Here is a 16,940-nt window from a genome sequence, read left to right as displayed (position 1 = left end):
TCTAGCTAAATTGTCAATCTTGGCTTGTTGAGAGAAACATGCTATTGAATGCCATGGAGCAGTTTTGGGAAGATTTACGCAGAACGGACCTCCAACCTCCTCCTGACATTATCTGTAATTGTTGCATCTGTTGTTGCTGTATGGTAAGCTTGTATTTTGACTATATGCTTTAAAAATCATGCAGATTGTACATACCTGCAATCAGCCAAAATGATTTAGATCTTTTACACTTTGTACCCACTTGGGTGCAAAAGAGGTCCTCCTGATCCACACTTCACTTTCTAATATTTTCATGTTTGGAGCTATGAGTGCAGTGTTTTTTTTTTTTTACTATCTTACCATCACATCAAAACGAGCTCAAAGTCTTAAGTCTACTCTTGAAGTTTTGAACACGTCTGGCTCCCGAACCCAAAATGGTAGTTTGTTCCACAGAAGAGGAGCCTGATAGCTGAAAGCTCTGGCTCCCAATCTACTTTTGGAAACTATAGGAACCACAAGGAACCCAGCGTCCTGAGAGCGCAGTGTTCTAGAGAGGTAATAAGGTATTATGAGCTCTTTTAGATAAGATGGTGCCTGACCATGAAGAGCTTTGTAAGTAAGGAGAAGAATTTTAAATTCTATTCTAGATTTAATAGGTAGCCAATGCAAGGAAGCCAAAATGGGAGAGATGTGATCTCTGATCTTGGTTCCTGTCAGAACACGTGCAGCAGCATTCTGAATTAACTGCAAAGTTCTAAGAGACTTATTGGAGCAGCCTGATAACAAAGAGTTACAATAGTCCAGCCTTGAAGTAACAAATGCGTGGACTAGTTTTTCTGCATCCGCCTGAGAGACAATGCGTCTGATTTTAGCGATGTTACGTAAGTGGAAGAATGCAGTCCTCGAAATTTGTTTTATGTGGACGTTAAAGGACAAATCCTGATCAAAAACAACTCCAAGATTCTTTACAGTGGAGCTGGAGGCCAGGGTGATCCCATCTAAAGTAACTAAGTCTCTAGAAAGAGAGTTTCTGAGGTGTTTGGGTCCAATTACAAGAACTTCAGTTTTGTCTGAATTTAACATCAAAAAATTGTAGGTCATCCAACTTTTTATATCCTTAAGGCATGCTTGGAGTTTAGTTAACTGATTGGTTGCATCAGGCTTGATCGATAAATATAATTGGGTGTCGTCAGCATAACAATGAAAATTGATAGAGTGATTCCTAATGATGTTCCCTAAAGGAAGCATATATAAACTGAATAGAAGTGGTCCAAGTACAGAACCTTGTGGGACTCCATGACAAACTTTGGTCTGCATGGAGGATTCATCATTGACGTGAACAAACTGAGATCGATCTAAAAAATACGATTTAAACCAGCTTAGGGCGGTTCCTTTGATGCCAATTTGATGTTCCAGTCTCTGTAAAAGAATTTGATGGTCAATGGTGTCAAATGCAGCACTAAGATCTAACAGGACAAGTACAGAGATGAGTCCTTTGTCTGATGCCATTAGGAGGTCATTTGTAACTTTGACTAATGCGGTCTCTGTGCTATGATGCACTCTAAATCCTGACTGAAAATCCTCAAATAGACTATTGTTATGGAGAAAGTCACACAGCTGATTAGCTACAGCTTTCTCAAGTATCTTAGACAGAAAGGGAAGGTTTGATATCGGTCTGTAGTTGGCTAAGACCTCTGGGTCTAGAGTGGGCTTTTTAAGAAGAGGTTTAATTACAGCTACCTTAAAGGACTGTGGTACATATCCTGATAATAAAGACAGATTAATCATATCCAATAACGAATTACTAACTACAGGTAAAACTTCCTTGAGCAACCTGGTTGGGATGGAGTCTAAGAGACAGGATGACGGCTTAGCTGCAGAAATGATTAAAGTTATTTGATGAAGGTCGATGGGGGAAAAACAGTCTAAATACATATCAGGTTTTACAGCTGTTTCAAAACTTGCTGTATCAGAATGCAGATCAATGCCTGTTGAGGGCAAGAGGTGATGGATTTTGTCTCTAATAGTTATAATCTTATCATTAAAGAAGCTCATGAAGTCATTGCTACTTAGACCTAAAGGAATAGATGGTTCAGTAGAGCTGTGATTCTCTGTTAGCCTGGCTACAGTGCTGAAGAGAAACCTGGGGTTGTTCTTATTCTCCTCTATTAATGAAGAGTAGTAGGCTGCTCTGGCATTACGGAGAGCCTTCCTGTATGTTTGGAGATTATCTTGCCAGACTAGACGAGATTCTTCCAGTTTAGTGGCACGCCATTTGCGTTCAGATTTACGTGCCTCTTGCTTTAATTTAAGAGTCCGCTGGCTATACCATGGTGCTAGCCTTCTTTGTTTAATTATCTTCTTTTTCAGAGGTGCAATAGAGTCTAGAGTTGTCCGTAATGAGCCTGTAGTACTATCAACAAGATGATCTATTTGTGAGGGGCTAAAGGAAGCAGACAAGTCCTCTGTTACAGTTAGACATGGCATTGAATTCAATGCTGAAGGAATCACTTCCTAAAGTTCACACACAACATGAACATCTTGATGCTTATTCACATCAGAACAATAAACAATAATCAAAACAACATCAAAACAATAAATCACGTATGATACATCTATTTTTCAGACCAGTTTCATCATGTACATTTAATATGTATCTATCTAAGTAAAGTTCATAAGCATTTTTATCATTAAAATCTAAACGGGATCATAAACTACTACAGATTCATCATAACATCCTTATCCAACAATTATACATGTCTAACTCCCCCTTCCTACCTGCAAAGAGCAAAAATATCATATTATTTTCAGTTCGCCACACAGTAACGTTTATCCTTAGTGCGTGATCTCGTTCTCGTATTTCCGCGAGATTCCATGTCCCTGGCACACACAACTTAGCGAACGCGCCCTCTGCTGGTAGAAGTCAGACGATGCATAACTGCCGGTTAACGCTTCATTTTTCCAATCAATAAATCCCCTTAAAACCCTAAACCCAACCTCTTACCTTAACAGAACACCCAGAAAATTATCACCACACTCTGAACTAAATTAAATGTAAATTAAATATGTAAATAATAATAATAAAGGTATGTTAACCCACTGATGGCTCTGTATGCCACATGCATTGTTTTATACATTTATAACCCTTATCTTTGATTTGATATAAATGTTTTCACAATTGTAGAGGGGTTTTTTTTTTAAAGTTTTTTGGGGCTGGTTTAAACAATAAACATTTAAACAAATATCCCCCCAAAAGTAATTATCTGTGCTAAAACATGACATCAGTATTCACAGTTCTTTTAGATCTAACTTTGTGAGTATGTCAATCATTATTAATTTCTTTATTTTTGATAGAAATAAAACTTGTCTATGAGGGACATGTTTTGTCCCGACTCTCAACAATCAGTGATATTCCCAAAGAAGCTTGCATACCATACTTACTTGAGAACCAGTATTTTAGATGAATTTCTCTGCACAAAACATTAGAACAAAAATTCCAATAAACCCACTGTAGACATGTTTTAAACTGTTCGTTTTTACCCTGTTTACATGACGTTCACTATTAAATTGCTCCACATGACCAGAAGATGGCACAATCTTACTGTGCAAAGAGGACTGAACTGCATGAGGCCATGTGGTCCTGAGGAGAGGCAGCAGAGGAGTCGATCATCGCGGGTTCTTAGATTTTATGGTTCTCTTATGAAATCTTAAATCAGTCCCACACTTTCATGTGGTTAATTCCGTTTTCACTTATAGCTTTATGACTTGAGTTAAGGATATTGTAAGTATGTGGCTGGAATTTCTGTTTCATAAGCTGTAATTAAGAAAAACAAAACGCAGGTCTCGTTTCATGCAAACAGCAGTTGAAGACTCTGGATCAGCGGGGTCAGCTTATCATCAGGAGAAAGGCCACAACAGCATCTCTTTCTTCTTCTTTGTCTCCCATCTCCACTATGAAACAGGACCACAGCTTGGCAAGACCTGAAAGGCGTCATGTGACTCTGCATCTGCTCTCAGCTGTGGCAAGATAACAACGCACCGAGAGAGCGAGAGCGAGAGCGTGTGAGAGAGAGAGAGAGAGAGAGAGAGAGAGAGAGAGAGAGAGAGAGAGTTGAGGAGGAGCTTCTTGTGATAAGATTCACTCCACGCACCATCAGCATCAAAAACTTGCGGTCCGTCCACCCATCCTTATCCCCGGCGCACTTGGTTTCGCGAACACACGCTACTTTTGAATGTGTTTTTCCTACGTTGGAAGGTGCACAGGTGCATCCCACGGTTAATACTCGCTCTTTGCTGAGTTGATTATGGTCACAACCCCCACGGTGCCAAGGTGGAGCCACCGCGCGTATCTCGGATCGGTGCGCTTCTCCAGGGGCTGGGATGCGCACCGGGCACCTCTCGCTTCCTGCCAAGTTTCGGGTCTGAGCAGGAGTCAAGTGCTGGCCCGGGGCGCCGAGGCAGGAGGACCCAGTCGACCCGGAGCAGGATGCCGGTGATGAGAGGGCTGCTGGCCCCACAAAACACCTTCCTGGACACCATCGCCACCCGCTTCGATGGAACCCGTGAGTAACAAACAAAAGCTTTCTCATGAAGCCTTCTGTCCACTGCATGTCAGAAACAAACCTCACTGTGCACATTTAGGAATGTTCCTGGAAAGATGCAATTTTAAAAGTTTTACTCCTATTCACCTTTTCAGTCTGCCGCATGAATGATGACTAGTGTATCTGCAAAGTGACATCCTCTGTGAAAAGGCCAGGTTAGAAGATACAGTGTGCCTCTGGCTGCACATGCAGAGGTCATACTTTCATGTAATAGACTACAGACAATGTAAATAATGTGTGTTAATCTTTACAAATACATCACATTCTAATCTTGTGTGTATTTGTTATGACTGCTAAAATGTTTCCTATAGGGTGGATACAACTGAAGAGAGAAGAGTTTTTCTTTCATGTAAGGCCAGCTGTGCCTTCAGTTGTAGTTTTATGACTGGGACTGCTGCCAGTTCCATTGTGCACCATTGTGTCTTGCACACATCCAGGCTTCCTTCTGGGGTCTCTTTCAGTGAACCAGTCTCAGCACACAGGCTGCAGTTCACACTATGAGGCCCACTTCTCCATTTAACTTCCCCTCTGAACCGACACCAGTCCTGTTCTATTCTGATCAGTTTGAAATGATGATGCTGAAGAGATGGAGGTTTTTCTCGAGGGTGTCTTGTGAACAGATGCGATGAGCAGCCCGTGTGTGTTTGGGCCCATGCTGGGTAGGTGGGCGAGTGAGAGATGCTTATATCGCGTTTGGGCCGTTCATATCTCCTGCGTTGATTATTCAGGGTGATGGGAGTTTGTGTGAGTCTGCAAATGAAACAAGCCAGTGTCTCCCATAAACCAGTTATGTGTGACAGCATGATAGAAAGATTATTCCACCATGTAGCAAGCAAGTTGCATTTAAAGGCAGGTCAGGATCTTACCCAAATACTCTCCCTTCCTGTTTTTGTCTACAGCACATTTAAATGCTCCGACTTTGAAAGGCAAAGTGTTTTGTCTTCGTTCGGAGTCAGAGTATCAGCTGTGGTAAAAGGAATATATATATTATATATATCTTCACATTCTGTCTCTGTTGTTAATGTGTCATATGACAAAGAGTCTACAAACACTAGGTCTCACACATACATACATTCATCCACCCCCTGCACCCATGTACCCCACACACAACATTCACATATGCTGATACACAAATCAGACAGTAGAATGTGAAACCCATTTCTTTTCATGTTCTGTAGATTAACCCTCATCATATATAAAAAAGTGATCTAACCCCATGCAGCTATTCTTCTTTCAGTGGCTAAAACACAGGCCTTCCAATTGCAGAGGTGCTGATAATTACACATCTCCAGCAGTACATGTGCAGTCATTGTAATTAACTCACATGGACGTCAAGAATTCATCCCTGGCCTTTCTGCTTGTCAGTGGAGGAGGGGGTTGAAATGAGAGGTTGTATGGGGGTGGGGAGGCGGGAGTGTGTCGCAGGATGGTGGTATGGGGGAGTGTGTGTGTAGCTACTACCGTGTGGTTTGGGGGGTGTGGGGGGGGGGGGGGTTGTACATCTAAATATAAATCCATTCTGTGTGTAGCTGTGACAAACATGCAGCTATGTGGTTTTAAATGTGTGACATTAATTGCTCATTAAATGAGACACTTCAGTGAGAGTGGAGGAGAAGGCCAGCTCTGTGTCTATCTGTGGAGGTGATGGAGGCTTTGTGAATGCTGCTGCTGCTGCTGTGTGTGCGTGCGTGTGTACCTTCATATTATTATTGTTGTGACGTGAATCAAATGGCAATCATGTTTACTTTAAAAAGCCACTCATCTCTGTCTGAACCAGACCTGAAAGCACTTCATTTACTCTTGTTGAAGACTATTAGCTGCCTTGTGAAGCTGCTTCGTTGTTTTATACGAGTCCGGTGACTGAATGTGGAATTGGACCATCTAAAATGTCTCTGGCCCTTCAGTTCCAAGTTCAGAGCAGAAAGACTGGTCCCAAAACATGCCACCACCAAATGAGACTCACACATCCACACACAGCTCACAGCACCTGTGACTCATGTCCACTGGGCTCTAAGAACACCTTCTGCACTGCTTTCTGCACTTTCTCTGGCTCAAACACAACACCATGGTTGAAAGTGTGCTGTTCTAATTGGTCACAGGTGCATGGCAAAATCAGCACCATAAGGGAAAAAAAAGAAAGTGAGTTTTACATACTCCAGCAAGGTCCTTTATCGCCTGATGGAGACCTTGCTAATATATTAAAAGGTCTATCTGCTTTTATAAAAGCTCAGGAGCTTTTAAATGTCAGTGTTAGCACTGCTCTGTTAAACCTGAGATGTGCTGATCTGACTTTTTGTCTCCTGCTGATACTGATAAACACTTCTGTAAATACTATTGGAGGCATTTCTCTGTAAATTAACATGAGACCAGGGACGTTACAGTCTACTCTAGGACTGTAACAACTGCTCAATTTATCAATTAGTCAATTAACAGAAAATTAGCACAGGTGACAAACTCTAAATGTGGGCCTGACAGCAATTTTTGTCCTAACAGAGGGGTCTTTAAGGACCCTTGGGTCTCCTCTTCAAAAACAAGATCACCAAATCCACTGCAACAACCGATAAGTAGAATCAATAAAAACATTTGCCAAAGTAGATTCATGAGAACTGCTGGCATAACATGACACGTTATCAGTAACAGCCATGCCTTCTATTAATTTTCATTACCAGGTACTGGAAATGAAGACTATGCTCACCAAGACTGATTACAGTAGCAGTGGAACCTGTGATAGAGATAGAGAGACACAGATGCACAGCAGCAGCAAATCATAAACTAACTATAAATTGTAATGGAGATATGGTAACAATAATGACAGTAATAATATATGTAGTGGACGTCATGCAGGACCACAGCAGCAGCCACAATCCATGAGAACCTGCTGGACGAGAGAGCACAGAAACTCCAGGGAAGAAGTTTACTTAGTAACTTTATTAGTTACTTTATTAGTTACTTTATTTTTAGACATGGACCAAAAGAATTCTGGCTATATCCACATCATTTGTTGGACAGAATCTGGTGGATTTTTAAAATAAAATACTCATAAATGCCGGTCGTAAAAACAGACAAAAGCGAAACAAATTAACTTCGTAGCATATTTACACACGTAGAAGCATGTTTAGAAGAACATACACCGGGAAAATGTTAAAATCTGAGCAAATAAACAAAGTCTAAACGCTCACTTCTGAAACACTCCCTGTGGGGTTTGAAGTCACGCAGGATGCACCAAATATGCCACGCTCACGCAACGCGCTGCAAATGGGCCCAGTGGATTTTCCTAAGTCCAAGTCTCACGATACCCGATCCATGACTCTACAACCGATTGATTTAAGTGTTTATTTCGAATATGCAATTTTTTTTTTTAAAGGCAAAACATTTAAACATAGAAATACATATTTGAAAAGGAGTGAGAAGAAGAATAACTTATAAACTCCCACCCCTTCTCTTTAAATAATGAGTCACAATAGATAAATAGAATCCCTGACTTTGTATTACAAAAAAAACAAAACAAAACAAAACAAATACACACATACACACATGCACGAAGAGAAACAATAAAAAAACAAACATAACCCTTAGTGCTACCCAACACCTCCCTCATCCCTGTACCGTTAAAACTAGTGTCTTTGTACCTAATTTTAAACTGTTTTATATTTGGACATTGTTTCAACTCCATGATCAACCTGTTCCATAGTCTCACCCCACTAACTGAAACACAAAAATTAATCTAGGAATTCATGGCTAATTCGTATCGATTGAAGAGGCTGCTACCGACGCAGCCATATCTCTCACTGATTATCCGGTCGCATCGGTTTGTCGTTCACGACCCTAGTAAATACAAAATGTGCCAACTGACTACACACCCGGTCAATTAATGTTTATTTTGTTTCGTTTTTGTTTTCGATTCACGCAGAGCTCTCATTAAAATCATTATTTTGAATTTGCTAATATGTGAAAATTACAGTCTGGATGAAATTGGGAAGCGAGAACAATGAAAGGAGTCCTTAGAAGACTCATCATAAACCTTATGTGTTCAATCAGCGTTCATTTGCTGCTGTGCTGCCTGGAAAAGACAGAAGCTGTGCCGGACTTCACCAATTAATTGGTTCTATTAATTGAGTGGGTCTTGGCTTGGTCATAATCAGGTTAGGACAGGAGCCCTGCTCATCATGTGGACACGTCTGGACCGGCACTCTGCTAAAGCTGCCACCAACCTGCTCTCACCCTCTCCTACTGTCATGTTTCATTTTTAATCCAGACGGAGATGAAGAAGGGCCAATTTCTTGGAAATGATTCCTAGTGTGACAGTACATCTCTATTATCATCGAAGCAGCACGTTTAATATGTTTGCATTTGATTTTTTCCAAAGTGCATGTACAATGTAGAACCTTCCACAAATCCTTAATTTATTTAAGTTTCCTGGTGTCAGGCAGTCTCTACCCAGTGATTCTGTTAAACATTTTATAAAAGGAAAAGTCTAATAAGGAATGGATGTCTTCAAGAATTCAGTCTTTATGCTGCCAGTTGTGCAGCTCATTTTGATCCGGATCTTTTGTTGCATCCATGAGTTGCAGCAGAGTTACTATGGGCTGAAATATGTGCTACCAGAAATTTGAATCATTTGCATTTAATTTGAATTGCTTCACTTGAATAATTGCATTACAAAAATGAATTTTAATCACATAATTTGAATTGGTATTGTTCAATTTGAATCATTGCATGAAAAAACTGAATCTGAATTGTAATTTGAAATTGAATTTATTAGTTTGGAACTGAACATTCAGTTTTCACAATTCAATTCCAATTTTCTGTGACAAACATCCGGGTAGTTGAGACAGAGCAATCGAGCACAGATACACAGGACGCCTCTTCAGCCAATCAGCACCTACTTTAACCCTCTGGGGACTAAGCCATTTTCAGCTCATTTTTACTTCTTTAAACATTTGGGCTTATAAACAATACTGTATATGGAACACCATGTGTTTGGTATCTATAGATTCAGGAACCTAGGCTATCATAGGCAGACATGGGACCAAGTCACACATGTGCAAGTCTCAAGTAAGTCTCGAGTCTTAACCTTCAAGTCACAAGTAAGTCCCAAGTATTATTTATTTATTTTTTTTTTTGGGGGGGGGCAAGTCAAGTCAAGTCCTGTAATAGGCCAAGTCAAGTCACCTTTGGCATATTGTTGTAATTTTAGCTGCAGAATCTGATCTTAATAAAGTGAAAGGCAATATATAAGTAAGTGTAAGTAAACATCACTGGCAAATGTGCTCAACCTGTTAAAAAATATTTGTATTGTAAATACCCATGTTCAGTAAAATACATCATGGAATCAAACAAAACAGTGATAAACTGTGTCAGAGAGAATGGTTATTTTCTTAAGGCCTAGTTGACAAAGAGTAGCTGATGCTTCCTCACAGGCCATATTTACTGTACTCACAGAAGTCAGGTATATTACAGTCTGTCTCTCTAATAACTAAGATAACTCAAAAATGATCTCACATTTCTCTTCTCCACCCATCATCCCTCCTTCAGTCTTTTATTAGTTGCCTCCTGCTCGTTATTCACTCACTTGTGTGCGTGTGTGTCTATGTGCATATGCTGTAAGTGAGGAAATGACTACAGGAGGAAAGACTAGCACTGCTTCCCCGTGCCGTGTTGGTGTATCTGTGTGCATCTGTGCTTATGTTTGACAGCACAGATTAGCCATGAAGCATTGTCGTGTCTCAGGTGCGTGCGTTTCCCCTGTGGTGCTTTGTGCTTAAACCCCCTCCTGGCTTCTCTTCAGGCAGGAACAGATATAATGATATGCCTAATAATGGCTAGGCTTGGCTCTGTCACTTTATGGTATTTGGAAGCTTCAAGCATCATATTTCATACTAGATAAAAAGATGAAGAGCCTGCAGACGCGCTAGCAGCATGATGCGGCTGCTCTTAGCCACTGCAATGCTTTGAACTAAATGGTGATGTTAGAATGGTAACATGCTTACAGTAACATTTGAACAGCTAATGTTAGCAGCTGTTATATTTAGTTTAGCATGTTAGCATACTAGTATTTGTGTAATATCACTGAACAGAAAGTACATTTTGGTATCAGTTTTGAAGTTCTAAAGCTTTTCATGATGTGATGCACAGTTTCTGTGTGTTTCCGCTCTATTATGTTAATATCTTCCACTCAGTCTTTAGATTTTAAATTTGGGGAACAGAGAGCAGTGGTATTTGATTACTTGGCTCAATTTGGTAGCTTGGCATTGGCTCACAGTCAGTACTGGGAAAGACGTTTGACTGGTGCATCCTTACTGGAAATATCATACATCTTCTAGGGACAGACACTAACCTGGCTAAAAAGAAAAACAAAGGAAAAAAATAAGATAGCAAAAACTTTAATCTCGGACCTGGAGCTATTTATTAACTATTAATCAGGGTCACAATCATATTACAGTATGAATATGTTATTCAGTGTTAGCACTAGCATGAAACAAAACTCTTTTCAAAAAGTTAGAATTAATAGATCCTCAAAGCTGTTTACACTCTTACAGGTATGGTGTAGTACTTTGAGTTCTCTGGACTCAACCATTTTCTTTAGGGAATGCAGTGTTTAAAGTCACAATGGTGCTTTGAAGAACCTTTTTATGCTTAACATTATTCTTTTAAAGGTTCTTTGTAATACTGATTACTGGATCTTTAAGTCGACCCTTTGCAGCAATGTGACCTGGATTTGATTTTTTTTAAAAACACACACAAAAAAAAAACAACAATAACAGGACAGTTTGAACAGTGTGAACCTGAAGAACGTACTGCTTTAACCAAGGCTGCTATATACCAAACCTATTGACTAACATGTGGCTGTGTGTTGAAACTATTGTTGTGGTACCATTTCTAATTTTAAAGGTTAGATTTCTTTTTAGAGATAGCAAATGCTAATGTGCTAATAATTTACATAAAGTACTATATGACTTTATTGAATTAAAAAAGGAGAATTGAAAAAGTCATGTATTTTAAATATATATATATATATATTATGGCATGCCGTTCAGGAAATTAAACCTTTGAATATATTGAATGAAACTTTGAATATATGGAGTGAACCTTGAATATATTGAATGAAGTCTGACTATATGGAATGAAACTTTGAATATATTGAATGAAACCTTGAATATATTGAATGAAACTTTGAATATATTGAATGAAACCTTGAATATATTGAATGAAACTTTGAATATATTGAATAAAACTTTGAATATATTGAATGAACCTTGAATATATTGAATGAAACTTTGAATATATTGAATGAAACCTTGAATATATTGAATGAAACCTTGAATATATTGAATGAAACTTTGAATATATGGAGTGAACCTTGAATATATTGAATGAAGTCTGACTATATGGAATGAAACTTTGAATATATTGAATGAAACCTTGAATATATTGAATGAAACTTTGAATATATTGAATAAAACTTTGAATATATTGAATGAAACCCTGAATATATTGAATGAAACTTTGAATATATTGAATGAAACCTTGAATATATTGAATGAAGTCTGAATATATTGAATGAAACTTTGAATATATTGAATGAAACTTGACTGACGTCAGACTTCACGGCATCTTGTGTAACGTGTGGAAGTTATAGCTAAAAGTGATTGACAACGAGTCAGTCCGCTCATAATCTCGATGCAGCAATATTAAACTATGAGGACATCATTAACACTGTGTGTACGGGCCAAAATCCCCCCGATACCCCTGATCAATACCGTTTATCTGACAAGGAAGTTCGCTCCCTTTTTATTCGTGGCAGACATAAAACAGGCCAGGCAGCTGTTTATCAGGCCAACCTCAGCATGCCTTCAACCTCACAGGAGTGCCCCACAACACCCAATCTCCACCCATACACAAGAAAGGGACCAAGACACTGTATGGTTAGCTTGATATAGTTTTCAGGTGATTTAATGAAGGTAAAACACAGTGAATGGCCGTTTGTAATGACACTGCACTTCTCCGGGACTGGAGAAGCTGCTGCGGCTACAGGGATTTCATGAACTGAAAGAGAAGCTCTTCATATATTGTTTAGATACAATAAGCATCACCCACATTCATAGACCAATGCAGGGTGAATATTTAGTTTAGTATTTAACGTATTTTATGATCCGCGACACATTGTCAGTATTGGGCACGTTACTCACACTGCGGACTGCGGACAGATAGACAAATGCATAATGAGATTATGGCGAAACTTTATGCCTGTTGTAGGCCTGCCACGGTTAAAAAATTGAGCGAACTTCTTCATCAGAAGCACGGGCAGGGGTATCGGGAGGATTTTGGCACGAATTCGCCAGTGTATGTATCATGTACTCATTGCTTAATATCACTGCAACTAGTTTGCGGGCGGCCTGACTCATTGTCTTTCGCTTTTACAGACTGTTAAACAAGATGGCTGCAGGCACTGCCGCAAAGTCTGACGTCAGTGAAGTTTCATTCAATATATTCAAGGTTTCATTCTATATATTCAAGGTTTCATTCAATATATTCAAAGTTTCATTCAGGGACGGACTGGCAATCTGGCATACCGGGGGTTGTTGTGGGCTGCTCTGGTCCAAAATGCCAGGGCCGATTTTTTGTCCCAGTCCGCCCATGGTCTTATTCCATATATTCAGACTTCATTCAATATATTCAAAGTTTCATTCAATATATTCAGGGTTCACTCCATATATTCAAAGTTTCATTCACGCTGAAACCCGTTTCCAGTGTTTCAGAAGCGAGCGTTTAGCCCGTCAGACTTTGTTTACTTGCTCAGATTTGGCCATTTTCTGGTGTATGTTCTTCTAAACATGCTTCTACATGTGTAAATATGCTACATAGTTAGTTAGTTTGCTTTTGTCCGCTCTAGGTGGTCTGTGTAAATTGACGCGTGCTGCTCGCTGAAATCGAAGATCCTCCACCATCCTTCAGATCTGGTACTTGGAACTACTTTGGTTTTCATATTAAGTATGACCCTGAAATTTTATTTAAAAACTGTACTTCTGAGTTGAAACAAATGTGGGTAATTTCAATAAACTACAAGTTAAGTTCTGGGGAGACCTTGATAATCTTTGATCATCTTTGAACCATTAGGTAAAAGGTTCCTTGCAGAACCGAATACAGTTCCCTCATGGCATTACACAACTTTAAGTTCTGACTGCAACAAGATTTGAAATGTGTTCCAGAATGTTTTTGCAATAATACATGCAGCATTATAAGACTTCTGATAATGTTGATAACTTGTTAAACTTTGGTAAATTAGTCTATTGATCATTTTGATCCCATTGATCAGCGCAGTGAAGATTTTTCAGTCTTTCAGCAGCAGATTAAAGAAATAATAAAACACACTGATCATGGCTGTAATGTATGTCTGCTTTGCACAAATAGTGTGCTGCATTACTGTGTGAATACTGTGTGCAGGTACAGTGGATGTGAATGAAGCAAATGATGATGAACAGAGTGGCTGCATGCACTAATGTCTGTGATTTAAGTTCTTTGAACATCGGACACTATACGAGGAGTTTGAGGAACACGTGATGTGGATCTGCATTAAACAAGATGACATCAGCTTTCATGGGAATTAAAAAGGGATGAATCAAAGAGTGAATTACTACAGCTAATATTGTTACCTAATGTAGCGTGTCTGTGTTTGTACAGTAGCACAGCCTGCAGGTCACAATCTGCCTCTCTTCTTACTGCTGGGAGAAAGGAGGGGGGCTGAGACACAGGGAGCTAGAGAGAGAGAGAGAGAGAGAGAGAGAGATGGGAAGGATTGATGTTGGGATGGGGGTAGGGATGCCTGGATAATAGTTGGAGGAGGCTGCATGAAGTATTGGTGTGGTGTGTACTGTCAGATCAAATTGCAAAATGGGAAAAAGACTGAAAGCATAGAGGATGAGAGGATGAGAGGAGGATGGACAAAAAAAATATAGCGAGCCAAAGTATGAGAAGAGTTAAAAGCGATTAGTATCAGAAGGCCATGAATCAAAAATATGCTTTGAGGATGAATTTTAAACAATGACAGTGACTTGTCTATTTTAGACGTTCACAGTTCGCTCAGTCACCCTCAGTGACTCTTACTGCTGGACAGACATGGACATGACATGTCATGGCTGCAGGCACTCCACTCCTTTCCACTGCTAATTCATGAATTATATTTGACACATTCCCACCTGTGGGAATCCACTTGAGACTTCCATGGCATATTGTATAAAATATCTCACAAACTTATATGAGACCTGTTCTATTAATTATGTGGACTGGCAGGGGATTAATAAAAAAAACATCAATTAGGCATGCTCTTCAGCACATTTATAATCAAGAGAGCTCTCGACAAAGTGAGCTTGCTTCATTATTTCTGGATTTAACCCCCACAGACAGATTGTGAAGCTGATAGTCAGTGATGAGAGATCTCTGCTCGCTGTCTGAATTAGGTCTCTAACTGATCATTTTCCCAAAGCTCAAATCCAAAGGCCCACTGAGGTTGTTTTCTTCCACATGCACACTCCAAGATACACGTGTCCTATCTTATAACCAGCCATGTACACACACACACACACTCACACACACACACACACACACACACACGCACACACACAGTCTGTCTTGCTGCAGTAGTTTGCCTTTCTGAAGGCAGTGGGTGAGCTGCAATCAATAGTGACCCAAACAATCATATATTATTTACAATGGCTGTTAAAGCAATCAATATGGACACTTTCACCGCCCACCTGCTAGTGACTTGGTTTACTGAGGCTGCAGTTAAGACCATGGCATTGTGATATCTGAAAGCAAAAGCTGTAGTGGTTAATAAAATTATTACCAGTCACAGAGTAGCTGGCCTGATGGGCTGGCCAATATATTTGACTTCTTTGCTTTTTTCTCTCCATCTTCCCTTCCTATTCTTTCAAATGTAACATATGGGCAGTTCTCTCTTGATGGTGTTACTACAGTAAACATTTTCAGTTCAAAACTGTGCCAGTAGTATCGCATTCTGAACCATGGATATCAGCTTTACTGTCTTTAGCTTGACGTGTCATCGTGTCATCAGTTTTTCTGAACCGCCTGCACTTCTTGAGGGAGTGCAGCTTTTGGTGAATAGAACACTGCTTGTCTGAGTCCTCCAAATGTTTCTTGTCAAAGGGGTGTGGGTGTTGGTTTCCTAACTTCTACTTGTGGACTGAGATAGGGTCTTCATTTTCCACAGTTTTGCTGGAAGCCTCTTTGGGGTGCAGTGATAGAAGCTTGGAAAGCAAAGCTGTGGTCTGTTCTCATTTGATTTTGCATAAACTCAACAAAGAATTGAAATGGTGGTTATGGAACCTGATACTCTTGTTTGTACTATAAACCCCAGGTCAGCTGAGGTCAGGTAGGTAACCTTCACACTTAGCTATCTTGACTATAAGGAGCTGGAGCCTCATTTATAAAAATGTTACTAGATTTATATTTGAACTCAGACCTAAGATCATTGATCTTTATGTAAAAGATCCTAAGCCCATTTGTGACTTACATACCTGTGCTCTATAAATATCTACTTCAAATTGACAGCATGTGTCTTACAATCAGTGATTTTCCCTGATATGTTAGCACAAATAATGGTTTAGCCAGGAATAGGCACAGTTAGCTCATTCTAATTCGACACACCATTTACACAACATTTCATCCTGTTTTTAATTCAGAACACTTGCGTTAATTAATTTCTCACATCTATAATTCATTCATCAGTTCAATTCAATTCATTAAGCTTATCTCATTGTTCATAAAGCTAATGCAAAGGTAGGTACAGGCTGGGCAAACATCTGAGTGCAAAATACCTTGTGATTCTCCTCCACCACCATCATTAGTTTGTTTTGTGCCAGCTCTGCAAGTTCTTGCAGTCACTGGTAGTCTTTGTTCTAGATTTTTGGGAAACTCTCTGTAGTGTTGTAAAAAGTGGTGCTACGATGGCCTCAGCAGAGACATAACTTCCATCCAGACGTTGCCACACATCTTCAGGTCAGTAGCTGGGTAGTTGATGTGGACTGCTCTGATTCTCTGCCTAACTTTGATTTTTCATTATCTTCATATATATTTCTAAAAAGAACCTTAAACTTGCAGAATATTTTTTCTTTATATTAGAAATATTAATTTAAAAAAATCACTTGTGCATACTGTGTCAAGTGTGTCTGTACACACTTCCTTCAATTATTTGAAAACATGTTTAAATCTCTATATTCCATAGAGTATAGAGATATATAATACACAATTCCCTAGTTACTTTCATGAGTTTAGTGTGACTCCATACTGAATATGATTTTAATGTAGTAAAGTATGTAAATATTTTGTATGGAGTTTTATGAC

General features: G+C 39.4%; 1 protein-coding gene across 1 annotated transcript in view; it reads left to right on the top strand.

Annotated features, from left to right (window-relative positions):
* Positions 1-3,745: 3,745 nt before the first annotated feature.
* The window catches only part of kcnh3 (potassium voltage-gated channel, subfamily H (eag-related), member 3), a 149,126-nt gene continuing 135,931 nt past the window's right edge, over positions 3,746-16,940 (top strand). The window contains exon 1 of the mRNA XM_027291202.1: positions 3,746-4,541. Coding sequence (XP_027147003.1) covers positions 4,466-4,541 — 76 coding nt within the window. The 5' untranslated portion in view covers positions 3,746-4,465. The remainder of the gene's footprint in view (positions 4,542-16,940) is intronic.

Source organism: Larimichthys crocea, chromosome XVIII (genome assembly GCF_000972845.2).
Source record: "Larimichthys crocea isolate SSNF chromosome XVIII, L_crocea_2.0, whole genome shotgun sequence".
Lineage (NCBI taxonomy): Eukaryota > Metazoa > Chordata > Actinopteri > Sciaenidae > Larimichthys > Larimichthys crocea.
This window is presented reverse-complemented; position numbering and strand designations above follow the sequence as displayed.